General features: G+C 43.8%; 3 protein-coding genes across 6 annotated transcripts in view; 2 read left to right on the top strand and 1 right to left on the bottom strand.

Moving 5' to 3' along the window:
• RELCH (RAB11 binding and LisH domain, coiled-coil and HEAT repeat containing) overlaps positions 1–4,239 on the top strand; it is a 63,086-nt gene extending 58,847 nt beyond the window's left edge. For all 4 annotated transcript variants that reach the window (XM_081872982.1, XM_081872981.1, XM_081872980.1 and 1 more), the window contains one exon: positions 1,652–4,239. In XM_081872982.1, coding sequence (XP_081729108.1) covers positions 1,652–1,772 — 121 coding nt within the window. In that variant the 3' untranslated portion in view covers positions 1,773–4,239. The remainder of the gene's footprint in view (positions 1–1,651) is intronic.
• The window catches only part of PIGN (phosphatidylinositol glycan anchor biosynthesis class N), a 336,158-nt gene that overhangs the window by 152,661 nt on the left and 163,011 nt on the right, over positions 1–20,486 (bottom strand). The window lies entirely within an intron of this gene.
• Positions 9,367–20,486, top strand: part of TNFRSF11A (TNF receptor superfamily member 11a) — a 47,510-nt gene continuing 36,390 nt past the window's right edge. Inside the window, exon 1 of the mRNA XM_081873054.1 lies at positions 9,367–9,839. Coding sequence (XP_081729180.1) covers positions 9,777–9,839 — 63 coding nt within the window. The 5' untranslated portion in view covers positions 9,367–9,776. The remainder of the gene's footprint in view (positions 9,840–20,486) is intronic.

Raw genomic sequence — 20,486 nt, 5'->3', positions numbered from 1 at the left:
GCAAATTTGCTTTTTATTTTAATATAAAGCACCAACTGCACTTCTGCTACTTTCTGCAAAAGCCCGGCAGGAATGATTAGAAACCACACTTGCTTCCTTCTTCATGTAGGAAATGAGAGGCAGTTCCTTTTCCTTCCTATTTTGGTTTTTTGCAAAAGCCAGCAAGGAAATGCAGTGTGCACTTTCTCCAAAAGCCCAACTCATTTTTATTTTTCTAAAAAATCCTCCTCTGAAAATGGGCAGGGCAGGAAAGGAAAGGTGGTTTTGCACCCAAATTGGGGCTTTTGCAGAAAGCGTCACCTGACTCTTGCTTCCTATTGCAGCAGCCGAATGTGACATGAAGAAACTTCTTTTATTCTCTGTCATACGTGTGGAAAAGAAGCTGTAGGTCTTTTCACTGTTACGCTTTTCTTGCTGGAGGCAGCAATAAAACAAAGATGGCACTTCTTGCTGAAGCTCAACTCATGATGGGAACAAAACCAAGAGCAGTATTCAATGAATGCTACCCATCAGCACAAAGATTTCTCCTTGCAGGCCTCCCCTCCCCCTCCCCCTCCCCCCCTCCCCCTCCCCCTCCCCCCCCCCCGCATGCATGACTTGCGCCCTACTCAAATGTGCTCCAGAAGCTTGGGGGAACCTCTAACAAATTTAAGGGGCATGCAAGGAGAGGGTGCGATCGTTCCATTGTGCAAGCAGAAATGCTTGTACTTGTACTGACAGAACGTTCACTTAGCGCTGTGGTCTAAACCACTGAGCCTCTTGGGTTTCCGATCAGAAAGTCGGCGGTTCGAATCCATGCGACAGTGGTGAGCTCTCGTTGCTCTGTCCCAGCTCCTGCCAACTAGCAGTTCGAAAGCACACCAGTGCAAGTAGATAAATAGGTACCGCTGCGGCGGGAAGGTAAATGACATTTCCATGCGTTCTGGTTTCCGTCACAGTGTTCCGTTGTGCCAGAAGCGATTTAGTCATGCTGGCCGCATAACCTGAAAAACTGTCTGTGGACAAATGCTGGCTCCCTCGTCCTGAAAGCAAGATAAGCGCCGCACCCTATAGTTGCCCTTGACTGGACTTAACTGGGGCTGCGACGGTTAAAATTTAGGTAGCTGGAAATAAAAATTAATGGTTCAATTTAAATTTTAACTACCAATAGCATAACAGGGATATTCAGTACGGAAGGAAAGGTTTTGTTTTTCACCTTCCCCCCAATTCTTTTAAATAGCACCTGGAATGGAAACAAAAATTCCAAGTATATTTGCACTTCAAACCACTTGTTTCTTCTTTTTTTAATCTTCTGACTCCATGCGTGTTTTTGCTTCCCTCCTTTTTCTCTTAGCCTCGGTTTGAGGACAGGCAGGTGCACTTAAGATCGTGGGCTGCCAGCTCTCTTAACTTAGAGGAGGTTTAGTTGGTGGGTGGAGTTTTGCTTGATGCTTGCTCAGAGTTTTGAAAGCCATTGTTTTAAATGGTTTTACTTTTTAACACCAGCCTCTTGAACTTACTTATAGGACCCATGGAGCTACCTTAGACCAGGTCAGGTTCTTGGTCCCTCTAACCGCATACTGTTATGTTTGACAGCAGGATTCTGTAGCTGTGTCATCTCAGGTAGTTTTAACTGATGGGTTAACTCACTTTTCCTTTCACTCCCCCTTAGCTCTATGTCAATTGCATCAAGCCTCGTGAGTGAAGACACAAAGACCAAGTTTCTGAACAAAATGGGCCAGTTGACCACTTCAGGTGCCATGCTGGCCAACGTATTCCAGAGGAAGAAATAAATTAGAAAAGGAAGTCCTTGTAAACACTGAAGAGACCTCATTTAAGACTGGTTCCTTGTACTTGAAGTACTTGCCTTTTTATTTCCCCGTCTTACGTTCTTGTAGTATAATTTTACTCTAACCAACAAAGATATTTGCACTGCTCTTGAATATTGCTACGTATCTGTTAATTTGGGGTTAAATGTGGTTGATTATAAAACTAAATTAAGTCTGTATCAAGTCCCTGTTCTGTGTTCTCGTCTTTCCAGCATATATATATGGTTTATATATATATATATATATAATGGGGTTGTTTTTTTTATTTCCTGATGGGTTCTCGGCTGATATCTGTATTATACATCAAACTGTTATGGTGGTACTTAAAATAATGTAAATCTGAAGTCACGGTCATGAAGTAATAAAAGTGGAGATTACTTATGTATTTAAGTTATAAGAAGATAATGCAGAATTTTTTAATGTTTCTAAAATGAAAGGCAAGAGCCACCAGCACAAGTCTGATTCCTGGATTGTTTTTGTAAGTTATTGTATATTTGAATTAAAGAGTTAGAGATTATAATGTATAACAGAACTGCTTGCACTACAAGTCTCAAAAGAGGACCAGATTATTCTAGAACTGATGGATAAACCAAATTTTTGAGATAAATCTTGTGCATGTATTGGCATTTTTTAATGTGTGTGAAGCAGCTTCGTTATTAGCTGCCCTGCTTTAGACAGCACATCCCAATGAGCAGAGGCAGGAGGTGGGTTGGTGGGTGGGAAATTTTATTCCAGTGCAGTCCTAATCATGTTTACTGATTTCAATGGGGCTTCCTTCCAGCACAGAGTGTGTATAGTATTGCAGCATGAAGTGCGATGCTGCCGTGCGAAAACATTGTATCTGCATAGATGCTCCCCACAGCAGTGCTATGCTTCCCCCCTACGTGTCACCCTATAAATGTACAGTGTCTACGTGCCAGAGCAACAGCTGCCTTGGCTACTGATGCCGCGTGTGCTGTGGACATAAGCTGAGCAGGGCATGGGGTCAGCACCTTCTCCAGTGGGATGCTAGATATGTCGAGTGGCTACATGGACATGTCCTTTTCCCTTGGCTAGTATCTCGTTTAAGTCAGGTCTTAGGGTTTTCAGGGCGGCAGCATTCAAAGGGCACATTGTATTTGATCCACGACGTACTACATAGCAGCACTCCAGCGACTAAAAGCAATAACTTGTTTCGCCTTCGACACCAATTAAGTTGTGAGGTTGTTGAGGCAATGTAACTTTAAAGGGCCTTTTGAATTATGTAAATTTAATGTAGACAATGTACAGTGTGGTTTCTATCCCAGTAGCCGTCTCTGTGCTAAGGAGTGGTTCGTGGATCGAGCAAAGCCTTCCATCAGCTGGAACTGGAATCAATCTGACCTTCGATGATTTCTCTGGTCGTGCCAGAGGACCTCCCACCCCCTCTAGCACAGATTTCGGATGAGGATGGGGATTTGCCAACGATTGCCTTGATTCCTTCTCCACTGACTAAGCACTCCATGGGATCAAAGAGCCTTCTGTCAGCACAATGGGGTCCAACCCTGTGTATTTCTTAAGAACTGTTATCAGTAACTTTTAATGATGACTTCTACCACAGCTTTCATCATTGAGTATGTAACAGTTGCTGCACCCTTGCAGCATACTTGTGCAGTAAATTGGGCCAGCAGCCAGATTTGCCTGAGGCCTCACAGGGTTTCATGGCTGTGTGGAGATGTGCTCTGAATGCAAAACTGTCACAACTGCATCTTTCTCTTCTTAAAGCTCCGGCATGCTTCTTTACAGAGCTACAAAGATAGAGGTAAACATTCCGTTTAAATATTGCTGTGTTATGTAAACTCTGTTTTTGCGAAATGGGAAAGGGGTGTTAAACTTGATTGGTGTCGGTGGGCGCAGGCCCAGTTCCTCTGCTATTTCTTTGCAAAGAGACGGCTGTACTGATAGCACTCTGTATGCAGGAGTCACTAGCCCAGGAATCTCACTCTGGCAAATGGGCTCAAGCCTTGCCAAGCCCCGGTCACATCCCCTGCATGTTCTGCAATAAGAAATGTAGAGACTGTTCAGTGGAAGATCTGTGAGACCAGTACCTTCAGCAATCACTGCAATTCCTGTTCAGAGCACTGGCAAAGAGAGTGAAGGGGTCACCAGCTTTAGGCCTCCCAGAGCTCCTATTGTATCCGACTGGGTGGGGGCAGTATGTTTATCTTTTCAGATACCTGTCATATCTGTAACAAAGGACCTGTTTTGCAGACGCCGCAGCTTTCATTTTTTGAATTGTATACACTGACATTTTTAACAATTCCCTATCTCGGTTACTGCCAGGTGTGCTGATTCTGTTGCAAGTTGTTGTCTTAACAGACTACCTGATTATGAAATGTTGGAGACATTCCTGAGGAATTGGAAGTGGCTGTGTCTCTTGTCCTTTCTTGAGTTAAATAAAATGTTTTGCATACCTCTTTTGTATGTCTGTTTAAGGATTTCCAGGTAACCTGTTTAGTTTTGGTTAAAATAATTTTCGTGATTCATACTGGAGCTAACATACAGTATCATGCTTTATGCAGCTTAGCTCGTTGAACTTGATACCACTTCTGTATTTTTGATGAATGTGATCAATTAACTTGTGCAACACACCCTTGAAGCACTTCCTTCATGGGCGCTAATTGTCCAATCCCATTAACTGAAGCCCTCTTAACTGTTCAACTGCTGTCCTGCAGTAAAAACCATATACAGATTACTATCATGCCCATGCATGGCAGCATCTTCTGCGCTACAAATAATTTTGGTCAGCCAGTAATATTTCTGCTGTCAGATGAACTCTTGCTATATTAGGCAAAATACTGCAGACATTCTCAGTCCTAAAAGTCTTCCAGCAATTGGCAGGATTGTGGCAAACAGGATCTTATACCCCAGAAAAGTGAGCTCTGCGTATATGCATTTTAATATGTGTGTCTAGCGTTAAGCTCATGCCCTAGCTTATCGCAGTGGTCAGGGAGGTCTTGAAAATTGCACATACTATTTACAGGGATGCATAATTAAAAGTAATGCTTGATTGAAAACAACGGGGGTAGTAAAGAGTGCAGCACATGCGGCGTTACAAAGGTGGTGGACTAAACCCATAAAGCTTGCATCAGAGCATCACCCCGTGCATTCAGTCTCATTCATTTTAAAAGAAAGTGCATTCTCCTCCCTGGTAGTTCCTGCTTTGTCTTAACTTACTGACAGTGACCTGGAATGAAGCTGTAGTCCTACCAACTAATACCCCAGTAAAAATGGCCTGGGGTTGCGATGCAGACATTCTCTTGGAGTTAGAAAGCAAGGTGTGGGGTCTTCAAGTGGGATAAAATAGGTGGTTTTCTTTCTTTCTCCAGAATCCTGTCTTCTCTCTTCTCCAGCCTTCACATTTTGCTTCTTGGCGTTCCATCATTTTTTGAAGGGGACAACTTGATGTCTGTGGAAGATCCCACAGCTGTGCATAACCTCACACACATTTGTTTTCAATGTTTTTTCTCAATAGGGATGTGGCAGGCAGTCATCAAGCAAAGGGTGTTCTTGGGCAGGCATAATACTCAAGAAGTGGGGCCTGATATGCTTGAACCATTTGTTACGACATTTTACTCTTAACAGCTAGGCAGAAGAAAGAACTTTGGTTGATTTGCTTTTTTGAGACCCAATTGACTAGCCAATTGTACCAGCCAGTATTATTTTACACAAGTATTAATAAGACATAAGCCCTGTCTTCTTTAGCATCTGGTCACCCTAGATCAAAGAGGAGATAGACATGTACAATAAAAAAATGGGCCTCATATTAGTGGCTAATGGTGGGTTCAAGGTCTGGAGCAACTGAATTTTACTGTAGTAGCTATCGCCAAATTACCATTAGGTGGTGCATAATGAAATTTGCAGTGGCACGGCACACATAAAAGAACCTAGAAAACTGCCTTGTGTTGAGGAAGATTATTTTCAAAGTTCAGTACTTCATGACAGCAGTTCTCCAGGATTTCAACCATAATATTTCCTGGGATCTGGAATCTTAACTGGAATTTTAACACGCAAAGCATACCATTTCCTGCTGAGTTCCAGAAAATGGCTGCAATTGAAAGGAGTTTGCTTGTATACTGGACCATATCTGGCTTTTATGCAGCTTGCTTTTATGAAAAAGGAGTAGCTACATAGACTAAATAGTACAGTACTATGAAAATTAAAATACTGGCTCGGAGGAAGAAATAAAACCTACTAGCACAAGTGAACTTTCTCAGCGTTAAAGCCACTTTTTAAAAAAGGCCAAAAGCCAAGGATATTGAAACTTGGAGCAGAGTCTTAATGAGCACTGGTTAATGATTAATAATCTAAACATTTATGTTCAGAAGCAGGTTGCAATCTGGCTGTTCTAAGTGGAATGTTAATCTATCATATGCCACATTGAGTGGTGCCATTTTCTTAGAGCAAATATTCAGTAACTGAGTTGCAAGAACAATTCTTACATCTCTAGAATGCTCTTAACATTCATTTTCCTGCTGAACTTTCCATAGCTGTAGCAGAAATTAAAGATTATCTAGTCGTTTTAAGTTAAGCAGCGATTGTGTGTGTGTGTGTGTTTAAGGATTCAGTACAGGCAACTCCCCTTTTACATGCGTGTAGCCCACCCTGTTCCCTTGCGGTGCCAAAAATCGTCAACTGCACGCAAATGGGGAGTTGCCTCTGCTCAGTGCTATTTTTCTAGAAAAACAAGTGCCAGAACTCACCATGAGCGCCTCCCTTGTTCTCTTATAATAGCGATGGCACCCACCTGAAAGGCGCCGGAACTGAGTTCCGGCTGAAAAAAAGCCCTGCCTCTGCGTTGTTAGTATTGTGGGGGAAAACATAATTTTCTAGCAGAAGCAACATTGATTTTATACGTTTTCTTACAAAACAGATTATCAGGATGGTGTGTGGGCTTTCTGGCCAGTGCTTGGCTGCAAGAGATTGAGCGTCCCTGCCAAAGCTAGCAGGCACCAGTCCCGACACCTTCACAACCATTCCTGGCTCAGATGGAGCACAGAGAGAGAGAGAGAGCGCTGCATGTCATTGCCATACTAATGCTGCCGTGCTCCAAATCCCTAGATGGCAGCTCCCAGCAGTTTCACGTAGATATTAAATAGCATAAGCGATATAATGGACCTTTGTGAGACTGCATAGCCCAAAAGCCATGGAAGAAGAAGAAGAGTTTGTATTTGATATCCTGCTTTATCACTACCCTAAGGAGTCTCAAGGGATGCAGGTGGCACTGTGGGTTAAACCACAGAGCCTAGGACTTGCCGATCAGAAGGTCGGCGGTTCGAATCCCCATGATGGGGTGAGCTCCTGCTGCTCGGTCCCTGCTCCTGCCAACCTAGCAGTTCGAAAGCATGTCAAAGTGCAAGTAGATAAATAGGTACCACTCTGGCAGGAAGGTAAATGGCGTTTCCGTGCACTGCTCTAGTTTGCCAGAAGTGGCTTAGTCATGCTGGCCACATGTCCCAGAACCTGTATGCTGGCTCCCTTGGCCAATAAAGCGAGATGAGCCCCTCAACCCCAGAGTCGGCCACGACTGGACCTAATGGTCAGGGGTCCCTTTACCCCTTTAAGGAGTCTCAAAGGAGGTAACATTCTTTCCCTTCCTCCCCCACAACAAACACTCTGTGAGGTGGGGCTGAGAGACTTCAAAGAAGTGTGACTGGCCCAAGGTCACCCAGCAGCTGCATGTGGAGGAGTGGGGAAGCGAACCTTGTTCACCAGATTACAAGACTACCGCTCTTAACCACTACACCACACTGGAACCAAGCAACAATGGTGCTACTTTCTGGTAGCAAACCTGCAGCTAGGAATAGTACCACGGTACCTCCAACTCCTACCTCCCCAAGTCACTCCAGAAGAACACCATAGTCAATAGTGCCAAAAGCCACTGAGAAGTTGAGATCCTACAGGACTGCGCTCTCCCATGTCTCGCACCCAACAGAGTTTATCAATCAAGAGTGACTAATGATGTTACATTGCCCGAACTGGGCCTGAACCCTGACTGGAATGGATCTGCACGGTTATGCTGAAGACGGAATTACAAATTTATAGTCTGAGTCAGGCATGAGTAAATAACATCCTTGCTGTTACAGAATTGTCTGCACTACTAAAAAGGGGAAGAGGAGACTTAGCATTGTTCCAGCTATACAGTAAGCGGTGCCGATAACAGCAATGGAGGAAGAGATCTTGCCTCCTTCAAGATCCATGCACATGACCCCAGAAGTACAAGCAAAGCAAGCATAAGGGCTTTACCTGAATATCAGCATCCAAGTGCTTCTTGCAAGTGAAGAGGATGCAATGTTTACATGTGCAAGGTGGGGTCTTCTTCAGTCTCCATCTGCGGAAAATGCCAGCTGAACCCAACAGACAGTATATCAGAGGCCGCAGACGAATTAAGAAAATCCTTTATGGCAACCACCAAGTAAAGATTAATTAGGACCAGAAGTAGTCTATATTTGTGTGTGCACACATGTGCTTGAGGCAGAGAATCCAAATGGCTCCCCTATGGTAGTAAAAATATAATAAATTGGCAACACACAGTCCTTTATTGGGACGCGGGTGGCGCTGTGGGTTAAACCACAGAGCCTAGGACTTGCTGATCAGAAGGTCGGTGGTTCGAATCCCCGTGACAGGGTGAGCTCCCGTTGCTCGGTCCTTGCTCCTGCCAACCTAGCAGTTCGAAAGCATGTCAAAGTGCAAATAGATAAATAGGTACTGCTCCGGCGGGAAGGTAAACGGCGTTTCCGTGAGCTGCTCTGGTTCACCAGAAGCGGCTTAATCATGCTGGCCACATGACCCGGAAGCTGTACGCCGGCTCCCTTGGCCAATAAAGCGAGATGAGCGCCGCAACCCCAGAGTCGGTCACGACTGGACCTAATGGTCAAGGGTCCCTTTACCTTTACCTTTTAGTCCTTTATTAATAAAAGAAGCTGAGGCTCTAATACTTTGGCCACCTCATGAGAAGAGAAGACTCCCTGGAAAAGACCCTGATGTTGGGAAAGATTGAAGGCACAAGGAGAAGAGGACAGCAGAGGACGAGATAGTTGGACAGTGTTCTTGAAGCTACCAGCATGAGTTTGACCAAACTGTGGGAGGCAGTGGAAGACAGGAGTGTCTGGCATGCTCTGGTCCATGGGGTCATGAAAAGTCAGACATGACTAAATGACTAAACAACAACAACATCCCAATATCTGGCACATTCAGGGATGGTCCTGAACAGGACAATAGGAGTAGCAATAGCTAGAAAAGGCAAAGTGTATTAAGATTGTTAGCAGAGCATGGGAACGCAAGGTTACCAGATTTGATTTGATTTGATTTTAGTGGGAAGGATGGCTAAATTACGCTTGACAGCACTGGAGCTAAAGTGTTCTGAAAGGAAGCCTACTCATTTCCCGCCATGGACTGAGCCCTGAAGGATACCTCTGAGACTCTTAATTTCAGAGTCATGGGTTCAAGATGCTGGGGCAAAAGATTACTGCTTTGCACCAACACCAAAAGCCCTGGACTGGACTTGAGTGCTATGACATGTGGCCTTTCTGTGGGTTGAGGAGGCCTTAAGCTGCTTTGCTTCGGGGCGCAAAATGTCTCCGGCGGGCCCCTTATTCCTTTTCCTTACACGAGGCACCCTTCGATTCGCAGATGCCATGAAACGTTTTGAATTAGGAGGAGCGAGGAAAAGGAAGGGACCATGAGGGAGTTAATACACACACACATACTGAGAAAGTGGCAACTCTGCAAGTTGAGTCCTGAGGAAATGCTGTGGGAACTGCAGCCAGAAGGGGAGGGACTTTCTGTCTCCCTCACTTGTGCGCTGTCTCTTTCTCTCTCGCCAGCACTCTTCCCTTGTGGCTGAAAGGCAGGAGGAGAGAAATCAGTCACTTAAATGTGCCTCTGCCTGAGGCTTAGTTTGGAGGACTTTATTCCTGCTCAGCAGCAGCAAGCAAAACACTCCTGGATATGGCTATCTCAGGAAGCTTCTGGCTTGTTGTTTTCACCGTTTTCATCACTGAACTACAACAGGTAAGGCTGCAAGGCGGGGTGGCAGGAGGGATGTGAGGGTATAACATGGGTCCTTCAGTCCCTGGAGCCCCAAGGTATGTTTGAATTTAATTTGTTCTACTGTTCTGTTCGAAAGCTCCTGCAATAGCTCCCCCACTCTATAAAAAAAAATGCAATTTCACAAACATAAAACCCTATTCAATTAAAAAATATTGAAGAGGGCACAGAAGGGGCAAAGTCCATTTTTGGAAGAGGCAGGGTGAGCTTTGCTGCATACGTTGTTGGATTTCTGGAAGAGAAAGCAGAACACTCGTTACTGCAAAACAATGCTGCCGCCTGAAATGTGTTCAAATCCGATTGATTTTTGACAGTGTTAACATTTGAGTAAGCAGACTGAGTTTTCCAGTTGCCACAGGTAGCCACAGCGATTGCGGTGTGGGGGCTGCTTGTCGATGCAGCAGGAGAATCTTGCTCTTCTGGAACCACCAGGAAAAAATAACAAATACACAATTTACAGTGCATTTACAGGAAAGCAGCAAAATTGAAAGCGGAGCGTACACAAAATAAACCCTGATGTAATTTTAAAAAGAGGAAATCTTCAGCTCATCGACAGAAGCTCCCAAAAGTATGATTCCTTCAAAGGGGAGGGGGTTTCTAAGGAGAAGGTGCCCCTACAGATATGACCCAGGATCCTGCCTCCGCAGTTTGTATCCTCATGAACTGGGAGGATGCAAGTGGGCCTCCTCAGGTGATCGTAAGTTATGTAAGAAAACATGGCAGGAGACTCGGTCTGCGTATACACCATACATTTAAACACATTTCCACCCTTAAAGAATCCTTGGAGCTCTACTTTACCCCTTATAGAACTATAATTCCCAGCACCCTTAGCAAGCGAAAGTTCCCAGGATTTGGGGGGGGGGTGCTGCTTTAAATGTGTGGCTTGGATGCAGCCCTCTTCTAAGATACAGCAGCAAAGCACAGCTTGCAATTCTTGTTTTTAATACTTTCCATTTCTTACGGCTCCTTATCTAAAATAAATATCATCCTAGTGCAGTTTCCCCATTCCAATGAGTTCCAAAGGTAAGAGAGGCAAACAAGCCACCTCAGCCCTGTCGAGATAGGCGAGCCCAGCAAGGAAAACTATCGAGGGATGTAATTTGCATGTGCTGAAAAAACAAACCCCGGCAGCAGAATTCAAGCAAAGGGTGGCTATCTGATTTCTCATATTTTGTGTTTTCCAATCATTTTGGAACCGACCCATTGAGTTTCACCCAATGGTGGTTTTCCATTGAATTCTGCCTTCGCTCATGTTCTTCCAAACTGGAAACGTCTCCAGTGATGTGGCTTTCACCACTTCCCTTGAGAAACTATCCTGTAAGCTATACTCCATGCTTAAACATTAAAATGCTTTTTATAAACAGGGTTGGTGTTGTTAAAAAAAATAATCTCCCTAATGTTTGACTTCTTCAAATTATATACTTTCTTGGGTATCTTTCTTGGTTGGTTGGTTTTTGTGTGTGTGTGTTTTTCCATTTTCAATATTTAACCAGTGAATATTGAGCAGCCCTGGGTGCAAAATGCAGACAAAATCCAAAACAGAAACAAAAAAATCAGAAGGAAACCAAAGCATTAATTCAGCTCTCCTATTAAGTACAGCTCCATTCGTTGCCAGGCGGTACTGCCTAGCTCTTTAGGAAAACTAGTTCATACCAATATATAGTTAGTCTTGCATAGTGGCTTTGAGTCAGGAAGTAGCCAAGCTAAATCTCACCTCCATCATAAATGCACAGGGCTTTTTTCAGCCGGAACTCGCTGGAATTCAGTTCCAGCACCTCTCAGGTGGGCACCATTGCCATTCTAAGAGAACGAGGAAGGCATTCATGGTGAGTTCTGCCACCTCTTTTTTTAAGAAAGCACTGAACCGCCAGGCCTCATGTCTACTTTATTTGTTTGTTTGCATTGAGGAGGGGCCTTTGCATGCAGAAGGTGCCGGGTTCAACCCCTGACATCTCCAGGTGGGAGAAATTTCTGCCTGAAACCAGGGCTGGCACAAGCCATTTTGGCACCTGAGGTAAACCACAAAATGGCTGCCCTCTGCCAGGGAAGAAGGGCTGAGTGAAGTTCTATATCAGGCACAAGGGGATGGAATAAAGACCTACATTGGGAACAAGGATGTGAGGTGACCAGCAGCACCTCCTATTAACCAGCAGCGCTTCCTATTCACCAAAAGGCTGTTATAGAGGCGGCAATATGAGGGGGCTGCTGGGGGGACGGCAGATCTAGCCTCCAAGGAGCTGTTGTTGCCATTGCAGCTGCAGCAATACAGAACAACAAACCCCTGTACAGTGATACCTCGGGTTACATACACTTCCGGTTACATACGCTTCAGGTTACAGACTCCGCTAACCCAGAAATAGTGCTTCAGGTTAAGAACTTTGCTTCAGGATGAGAACAGAAATCGTGCTCCAGCGGCGCGGCAGCAGCAGGAGGCCCCATTCACTAAAGTGGTGCTTCAAGTTAAGAACAGTTTCAGGTTAAGAACAGACCTCTGGAACGAATTAAGTACTTAACCTGAGGTACCACTGTATTGCAAACTTAGCACAACAAACAATACAAGCAACATGAAGACCAGTTTACTAGATAGCACTGCAATTCTTATTGCATAATATACATGATTTAGTACAACAAAAACAAAATGTGTACATTTGTGATTTCTCTAATATTTTAAAGCGAATGAACACACATCTGTAAATCTTTGAAAGTCCGTAGAAGTATAATAAGTCTATGGTTGAAATAAAGTAATAGATGCTATTCTGTGGGCTAAGCGGTAAAACTTCTTTTAGGCGTTCATGGTGCCAAAGTAGTAAGTGAAGAACAACGTAGGACAGTGATCCCGGATAATCTGACTGTTTCGCTGGAATCTTCTTCAGCACAACTACAAAAGAATTCAAATATAAAACAATGACCTGTGTACATCTGCTTGCCTCATAGGTGGGCCGGCACTTCTTGGTGTCACCAGGCTCAGTAATAGAGACTGAGGCAGATAAGAGTGCTTAGCCAACTCTCACCAAACTTCAGAAGTGTGAAAACAATATTTACATTAAGATTTTGCACAATATTTTGGTTTTGTTTCATTGTTATGTGCAATTTCTATAAACCGGGCTCAAGATTGATTGTAGTTTAGGGTTCAGAAAGCATGCTAAACTAGAATCTAAAACCAAAGTGTAACCTTCCTATTTTCATCAAACAGCAATGCCAGAGGGATAGTGGGAAAGCATGTGAGCCTGAGATTCATTTCTAGGGCTGCTATTCTATTCTAGAATCGGGCAGCAGAAGGCATCCAGGCGGATTTTCGCCGGGTCGGCAAAATGTCCAGGAAAACCCAGACAAGGTGAGTGAATTGGTTTTTTGGGGGAGATGTTCCCCAAAAAGGCTCAACAACTTTGTCCGGATTTTTCACCCTTGGTAATATGGCAACCCTATTTTTACTGGCCTTCATAATGCAGCTATATCATGCTTGAGCATTGTGTCTGAACACAGCCATTTAGTGTGGCTGTTTCCTTGTTTACAATCCAATAATATATTTTTATTGGAAGCCAGCTAGAGAACGTAAAACAAGTGAATACAAAAAAAACCGTAATAAAGCCGTAAAAGTGAATGCAACATAATATATAATATAGTATAACAGTTTGACACAGACTGTTCAGTTATAAATTACACATGGGTTGAATGCTGCCTGGAGCTAGAGCGAGTTCTTAGTAGCCTGTTTGTTACATGAAACCGATACCTTGTCCACACTTCTGCTTGTCCTGTGCCTAGAAAGTACAGGTCTGGGCAGTTTTCTGCTTGACCCACACTTTCTAGATATGGTTCTGAGCAGTTTCCCTCTTGCACTGCTCCTTTCCCAGGGAAAACCCATTCTTTACTGCTAAATCGGAGCAAACATCAATGCAGAGAAAACCCAAATTGCCATTTGCTCCTATTGAACACTAAAGATCAGTTTTTCCCTAGGGGAAAGCAGCATGACAAAAGGAAGTGTGGTTGAGCCCTAATGTGAGATTAAAGGGTAAAGGCCATTCTGAAAATTAACTTTGAGATTTATATTGTCTTGCTGCAAGACGAAGAACCTCTAGGGGCTGTGTTCCCTTTGGCCCCCCAATACAATATTTGGGGAGGGCACGTTGATGGGCATTGTCATTGTCTTGTGAGACAGAGCTTACCTGCTCCCCCTTCATTTTTTTTAATTCAAGTTGGTACTCCTGGACCAGGACATCATTGAGGCAGGCCATATCCTTTCTCCTTTAGGCTTGTGAAGATAAGGCTGTATGTTCCTGAAGGTTCTCCACCCCACAAAATGCAGAAGCCAAATGGAGCAGGGAATCTATGTTCAATGGTTTCTGGGCCTTGGGGACTGCTCCTTGCTTCTCAGGACTAGAGGCTGTAGTTGTGTTGGAGTGGCAGGGGGCAGTTGTGCTAAAGCTGGCCTCGCTTTGCCCGTGAAAATAAATGTGAGAGGGGAAAGCAAAGGAGGAGATCTTCAATGCACAGTAAAACTTTTCAGTAAGTCCAATGGAATGTTCTCTTGTACATCTGGAAGGCTCCTGCCTTCCTTTTTCCCGGGGCTTGCCCAAGTCAGTGGCCTCAACATTGGTTGGCAGAAGAGGGGATGGGTTGAAGAGCTCTTCAGAACCACCTCTTCAAAAGAATCATGGAGTTTGTGGCAGAAGATGGAGCAAGGAGCAGATCTGCTTTTATTCTTCCGCTGGGAAGTGGTTGTGGTATGCAACCATCTTTTCCCCCTTCCTGCCAAACAGGCCTGCAGCTGGTTCAGAATAAATGGGTGATAGGCATACGCGAAAGTTGCACTGTAGAATTTATTTTGCATATTGAATTGGCTAGCGCTGCATACAGAACGGGGGTTTCCAGGTGAGCTAGTTTAATTTTATTTTTTATTTTTTGGTACGGTATGTATGAAAGGCCAAAAATCCATCCCGTCCCCAAATTAGGATTAGTCATTTAAAGTCGCATATAATTCTATCGGCTCTATAAATCACTGCTTCCTCTCTGAATCTTGCGAAATCCTTAGCCTCAACCACATCCTGGCAACAAGTTCCTCATTCTAATTTTGCGAAGGATAGGAAGAATATTATCTTCCATCCCGTGCCCTAAAATGGTTCATGTGGGGGTGGGCGGGGAATCCGTACACAAGTCCTATTGCTTTTAAACAAAATCACATTTTTTAACAAAAGCATCTACAGTAGTTACAGTTAAATCTACTTCACAATGCAATGGGAGACAAGGAAATCCACTGAAATTCCAAGAAATAACAAGTGCCATCTAGAACCATTGTCCTTTACATGATGGTAGTGGTTTCTCAAATATGGACTGGATGCATATTCCTGTTCTCTGTTTTAATTCCATGATGAACTGGTAGCAAGCTTATGTTATGTGCTCAGTAACATTTATCCTCCGCTGCTGGAAGAAGCTACAGACACTACGAAAATCTTCATCATAATAGGCAGAGCTGAGCAACCCCATGCATTTTTTTTTTACTTGGAAGTAAGCCCCACTGTGTTCAGTGGAGCTTACTCGAGTGTGTAGTATGCCTGAAGTCCCGGTAATGTCTGTGGTAATAAATGCATCTTACTGAACTTCCAAGAGGGATATGCTTAACTCTTGCTAAATCAATGGAAATTGGAAGGGCTCCATTATGACCAGCCATTTTATTTCCAGTTAAGGCAGAAGTATTAAGCTGGCTTTCTCATGTGTTCCTTTCCATTGGCTTTGGATTCAATAGCATCATCAGGGTAGGTCTTTGGGGGCGCAAGTCCAGGGCCCCACTCAGAGGAATGAGCAGATGGATCCCCCAAACGCAGCAGGCTTAACTGCATTTGGATGTACGTTAAATAATGTGCCTTTATGTGAAGTAACTTCCCATAAAACCACTATATCCAGAGTCTAAAATTAGTTAACTGTGCCACTCTTTGTATGCTGCATGAATACATGGCACTCCCTTATATTGAATCAGACTCCTGATCTTCATTGTCTGGTTCAGTTTCTGCAGATTTGCAAGTCATCCTCAAAGGCCGCAAGTAGCTGCATTCCTAGCCCTCCTACCAATATCATTTTTAACTGGAGATGTTGCAGACTTTGTACATGTACTGTCTCTACCACTGAGCTATGGCCCTTTCTCTAGATGTAAAACAACAGCCTCTATGGACAGTGACTGGCCAGTAGCTTAACTACTTCAAATCTCCAGTCCAACAGCAAGGACTCTTGTGGATTTATATTTCTTGTTCGTATGTTTGCTGATATCAGGCAAATTCTCCAACCAGTAGTTTGGCCACCTCTTCCCTTTTAAAAGTCAGCCAAGTATACTGTGAAGCACAGAGGTTGGAGAAATAGAACTCTCTCTTTTTCCAGGAACTATTGACAGGATCTGAGCATCTTTTATTTATTTTTTTATTTTTATCCCATTTTATATTTCAGTCTTCAGCGTATAGAAAGCTCTTCAATCTTAAGATTTGTGTTTTTTCAGACAGAAATACTGTTTTCCCTTCATTTTGCTTCAGCTCTTTGCATTTCCTGACTGTGTATTTGCTTTATGGGATGGAAACTTTGTGATGTGGTTTTAAAAGTCTCATTGGAAAGTCGACATCACGAAAACCATTTCCTTCACGGTTTAGGAGTTGTTTTGAATTAAAGACCTGGAAGTGAACTTCTGGAGCTACAGAGGCTCTGCTGTGCCCTGTTTGAGAACACTTAAGATCAGGGGGCAGCAAACTTTTTCAGCAGGGGGCCGGTCCACTGTCCCTCAGACCTTGTGGGGGACCAGACTGTATTTTGGGGGGGAAATATGAACGAATTCCTATGCCCCAAAAATAATCCAGAGGTGCATTTTAAATAAAAGGACACATTCTACTCATGTGAAAACATGCTGATTCCCGGACCGTCCGTGGGCCAGATTTAGAAGGCGATTGGGCCAGATCCACGGGCCTTAGTTTGCCTACCCATGCTCAAGATACTGTTTACAACAAACTGGCTCCTAATCTTTTTAAGTGGTCTTTCTCTGACTTTGCATAGATGACAGCCCTATTTGCAGTCTTAGGATACTTCCAGATTAGGATTAATTATGGAATCTGAACACCTTATGCATGTTAAGTTTTTTCTATTCTTTTTTGGTAGTGTCCACACAATATTGTTGTCATCAAAATGCCAGCTCATACTTTTTTAAAAAAATCCCCTTGCAGTATAGGTGGGTTCCCACGAAGCAAGACACAATGATAACACCAAGAACCTTTATCAAACTAACAGAACTAGACAACAGGGGCAAAGCAACTGCTTATATACATTCTGAAGACCTGGGCCACTCCCACTTTCAACGTGATTGGCTATCTAAAGTTCCAAGCTGCAAATCATAGCTCAGAGTTGAAGGGCCAATGGCAGTGGCCCAAATTTTGAAATATTCTGTGATTGGATATCATGCATCGAATCAGAACACAGGAGCTCATAATGCAGACTCAAACACAGACCCCTGAATACTTAACACCTGAACATGGGGATTTAATCTAATAGGCTAGATATGTGGTGACATTTCATCTGACATTCATCATTGGAGACTAATTGTGGCACATCCATCAGACTTAAAAGAGGGGGGGTATTTTGCAAGGCTTCTATCACTTGTGCAAGCATTAATCAGGTAAATAGCATTCTTGTGCAAGATCTCAGTACAGTATTAAAAATCCAAACAAACAAACAAATGGAGGTGGCTCTCCCCTCACCCAAAAACACAACCTCCATTGGTTGATTATGAAACATGAGAACCAAGGCTGGTAATATTTGCTGTTGTACCCTTCCTGGTGTCACAGTCCGGTCTATGGGTGATCGAAGTTCCGGCTGAGGACGTCGGGACCGGGGGCAAGATGGCAGGGTGGGAGCAGGAACGAGAGTCCAGAAGCCGGGGTTCCGAGGGTCAGGAAGCAAGGAGTCATGAAATCAAGGGTCTGAGGGTTGAGAAGCAAGGAGTCATAAAGTCAAGGGTCTGAGGATCAAGAAGCAGGGAGTCAGGAAGCCAAGGTCCAGGGATCAGGAAGCAAGAAGCCCAAGGCAGGAAATGTGTTGTTGTGGCAAAGAGCCAAAGTGAAATGCTGACCTTATATCCCTTCCCGGCTCTTGCCACCAGGTGCAGTGAGTTACCAAGCGGCCTCACCTGTGCGGCTGTGCCTTGCCTCTCCAGAACAAACTTAGGAAGGCCCCAGTCCTGCGAAGCCCTACTGGTCACAGGGCCTGGCTCCTGCACACACTCCTGATCCTGACACCTGCCAGGGGTGGGGGACATTTTTAAAAGGTATATGGGCACAGGCACAGATACACTTGCATAGTAATCTTTCAGAAGAAGACAAATGACCAGTGACACTGCCCTTTCTTGTGCTCTGAACTAATTATCTGGCTCAGCATCTTGAATGACAACTGATCTCTACCCACTCTATGACTTAGTCAAAGTGTTCCTGCAATAACCAGTTTTCAATATAAAATAAAATAGTAAGGGTCGCTGTAAGGACTTTGCATCTAGAGTGCTAAACTGAAAACTTTGGTTCTCATTTGTCCTGTTGAATGATTAATTGCAGAAAAAGAAAAAAAGTTCCAGGTTTTTGAGCTAAGTTACACCTGTTGAGCGCAGGCCATGACCCCTAATCCCAGATGGTTTTGGTTAGCTTCACACAGTGGGTGCACTTTAAATAAACGTTAGCTTTCAAAACAATGAGATTATTGCTATAGAATAATCTCGGGTTATTGGCCAGAATTTGTGTGTCATAAGGCCCATGGAAACCCCCTAGGTTGCTCTTCCAGGTTTCATTGTCTCTGAAAAAAAGAAAGGGGCCCCTGCAATTATATCTTCTGCCAGGGATGTGTCTTTCTCTCCGAACAGTCATTTGAGCGAAAAGCAATTTTAGCAAGCCATGACACACAATTTCTTCTGTAATCAGGTTGCTCAATAACATTATAAATAAGCTGCTCTAAGGGTAGCTAAATGACTTTTGCCGATTCTGTCCATTTCTTCTATTTCTATTTGTTTGGAGTGGATATGTGTTTCTCTACTACCTATGGAGAGTGTGCATCAAGTGTGCATAAAGAGGAGAGGAGAGGGATGTAATGTGACCAATGTTGTTCTTTGTCTTGCTGTGACGGAGACTTGCAAGGATTCTTAGCTCAACCTGTTGCAAACACATAGGCAGTGTGTGAATGCACATGAGCGATCTCATTGAAGACGGTGGCAGTATTCTTTGCAATTGTGCAAAGGACAAAGATATGCACAAACTGCTTGGGATAATGTTGCACATTCATGTGCCTTTTGGGTCTCCTGCATGCTTTAATCATGTGCACGTGTGACTGTGACTCATATGGAACTAGGTATGGGGGGAAATTCAATTCAGTTCACATTTAAAGGCGAACTGACCCACACACATTGTTAAACCGTACAGTGGTACCTCAGGTTAAGAACTTCATTCGTTCTGGAGGTCTGTTCTTAACCTGAAACTGTTCTTAACCTAAAGCACCACTTTAGCTAATGGGGCCTCCCGCTGCCACCACACCATTTCTGTTCTCATCCTGAAGCAAAGTTCTTAACCTGAGGTAATATTTCTGGGTTAGCAGAGTCTGTAACCTGAAGCGTATGTAACCTGAGGCATATGTAACCCGAAGTACCACTGTACAGGAATTGAAACAAAGCTATCCTTTGAAATTTGCACTTCGAATTTCGTAATGCAGCTCTCAAGCCAAATAATGTATAAAAATGTGTGCACTGGGATAAAATGGGCAAAAGTAAACGCATAGATGAGTGGAAATAGCATATGTTCAGGGAAAGTCCTCTGCAAAAATGTGCATATTCAGCAAAAATGTACTTATTAGGAGAAATTTGCACTGAAATGCTGGCGAATGTTCTTGAAGTCATACAAAATATATATTATTATTATTATTTATTAAATGTGTTAGCCGCTTCACCTTGCCCAAGGAAACTCAAAGCAACTTACAACAAACAAAAACAAAACGGCGCATTAAAACCAAGGTGAGGGGATATATTTAAAACATCCCACCTACTTCCAGAAGGTTACAGATAGTTAAAGGTTTAAAGGGGAAAGTTTTTGCCTGCCATAAAGATATGTAATGAAGGTGCCAAGTGAGCCTCCCTTGGGAAAGCATTCCACAAACGGAGCCACCACAGAAAAGGCCCGTTCTCACGTTGCCACCCTCCAGACCTCTCGTGGAGGAGGCACACAAAGAAGGGCCTCAGGGTCTGGGTAGGTTCATATGGAGAGAGGCAGTCCTTGAGGTATTGTGGTCAAAACCAGCACTTTGGACTGGGCCCAGAAACAAATTGGTAGCCAGTGCAGTCAAGCCAGGATTGTTGTGATACGCTAAAGCTGTCTTGCCCCAGTGAGCGACCTGGCCATTGAATTCTGCGCCCGCTGAAGTTTCTGAACTGTCAAGGCAGCCCCACGAATAATGTGTTGAAGTAACCTAACCTAGAGGTTACCAAAGCATAGACAACGAAAGTGAGACTATCCCTGTACAGATAGGAGCACAAAGCTGATGGAAGGTACTCCGAGCCACAAAGACCACCTCAGCCTCAAACATTAGTAATGGATCCAGAAGTATCCTCAAGCTATG

The sequence above is a fragment of the Podarcis erhardii genome, assembly GCF_964252035.2.
Source record: "Podarcis erhardii genome assembly, chromosome: 8".
NCBI classification, from domain to species: Eukaryota; Metazoa; Chordata; class Lepidosauria; order Squamata; family Lacertidae; genus Podarcis; species Podarcis erhardii.
This window is presented reverse-complemented; position numbering and strand designations above follow the sequence as displayed.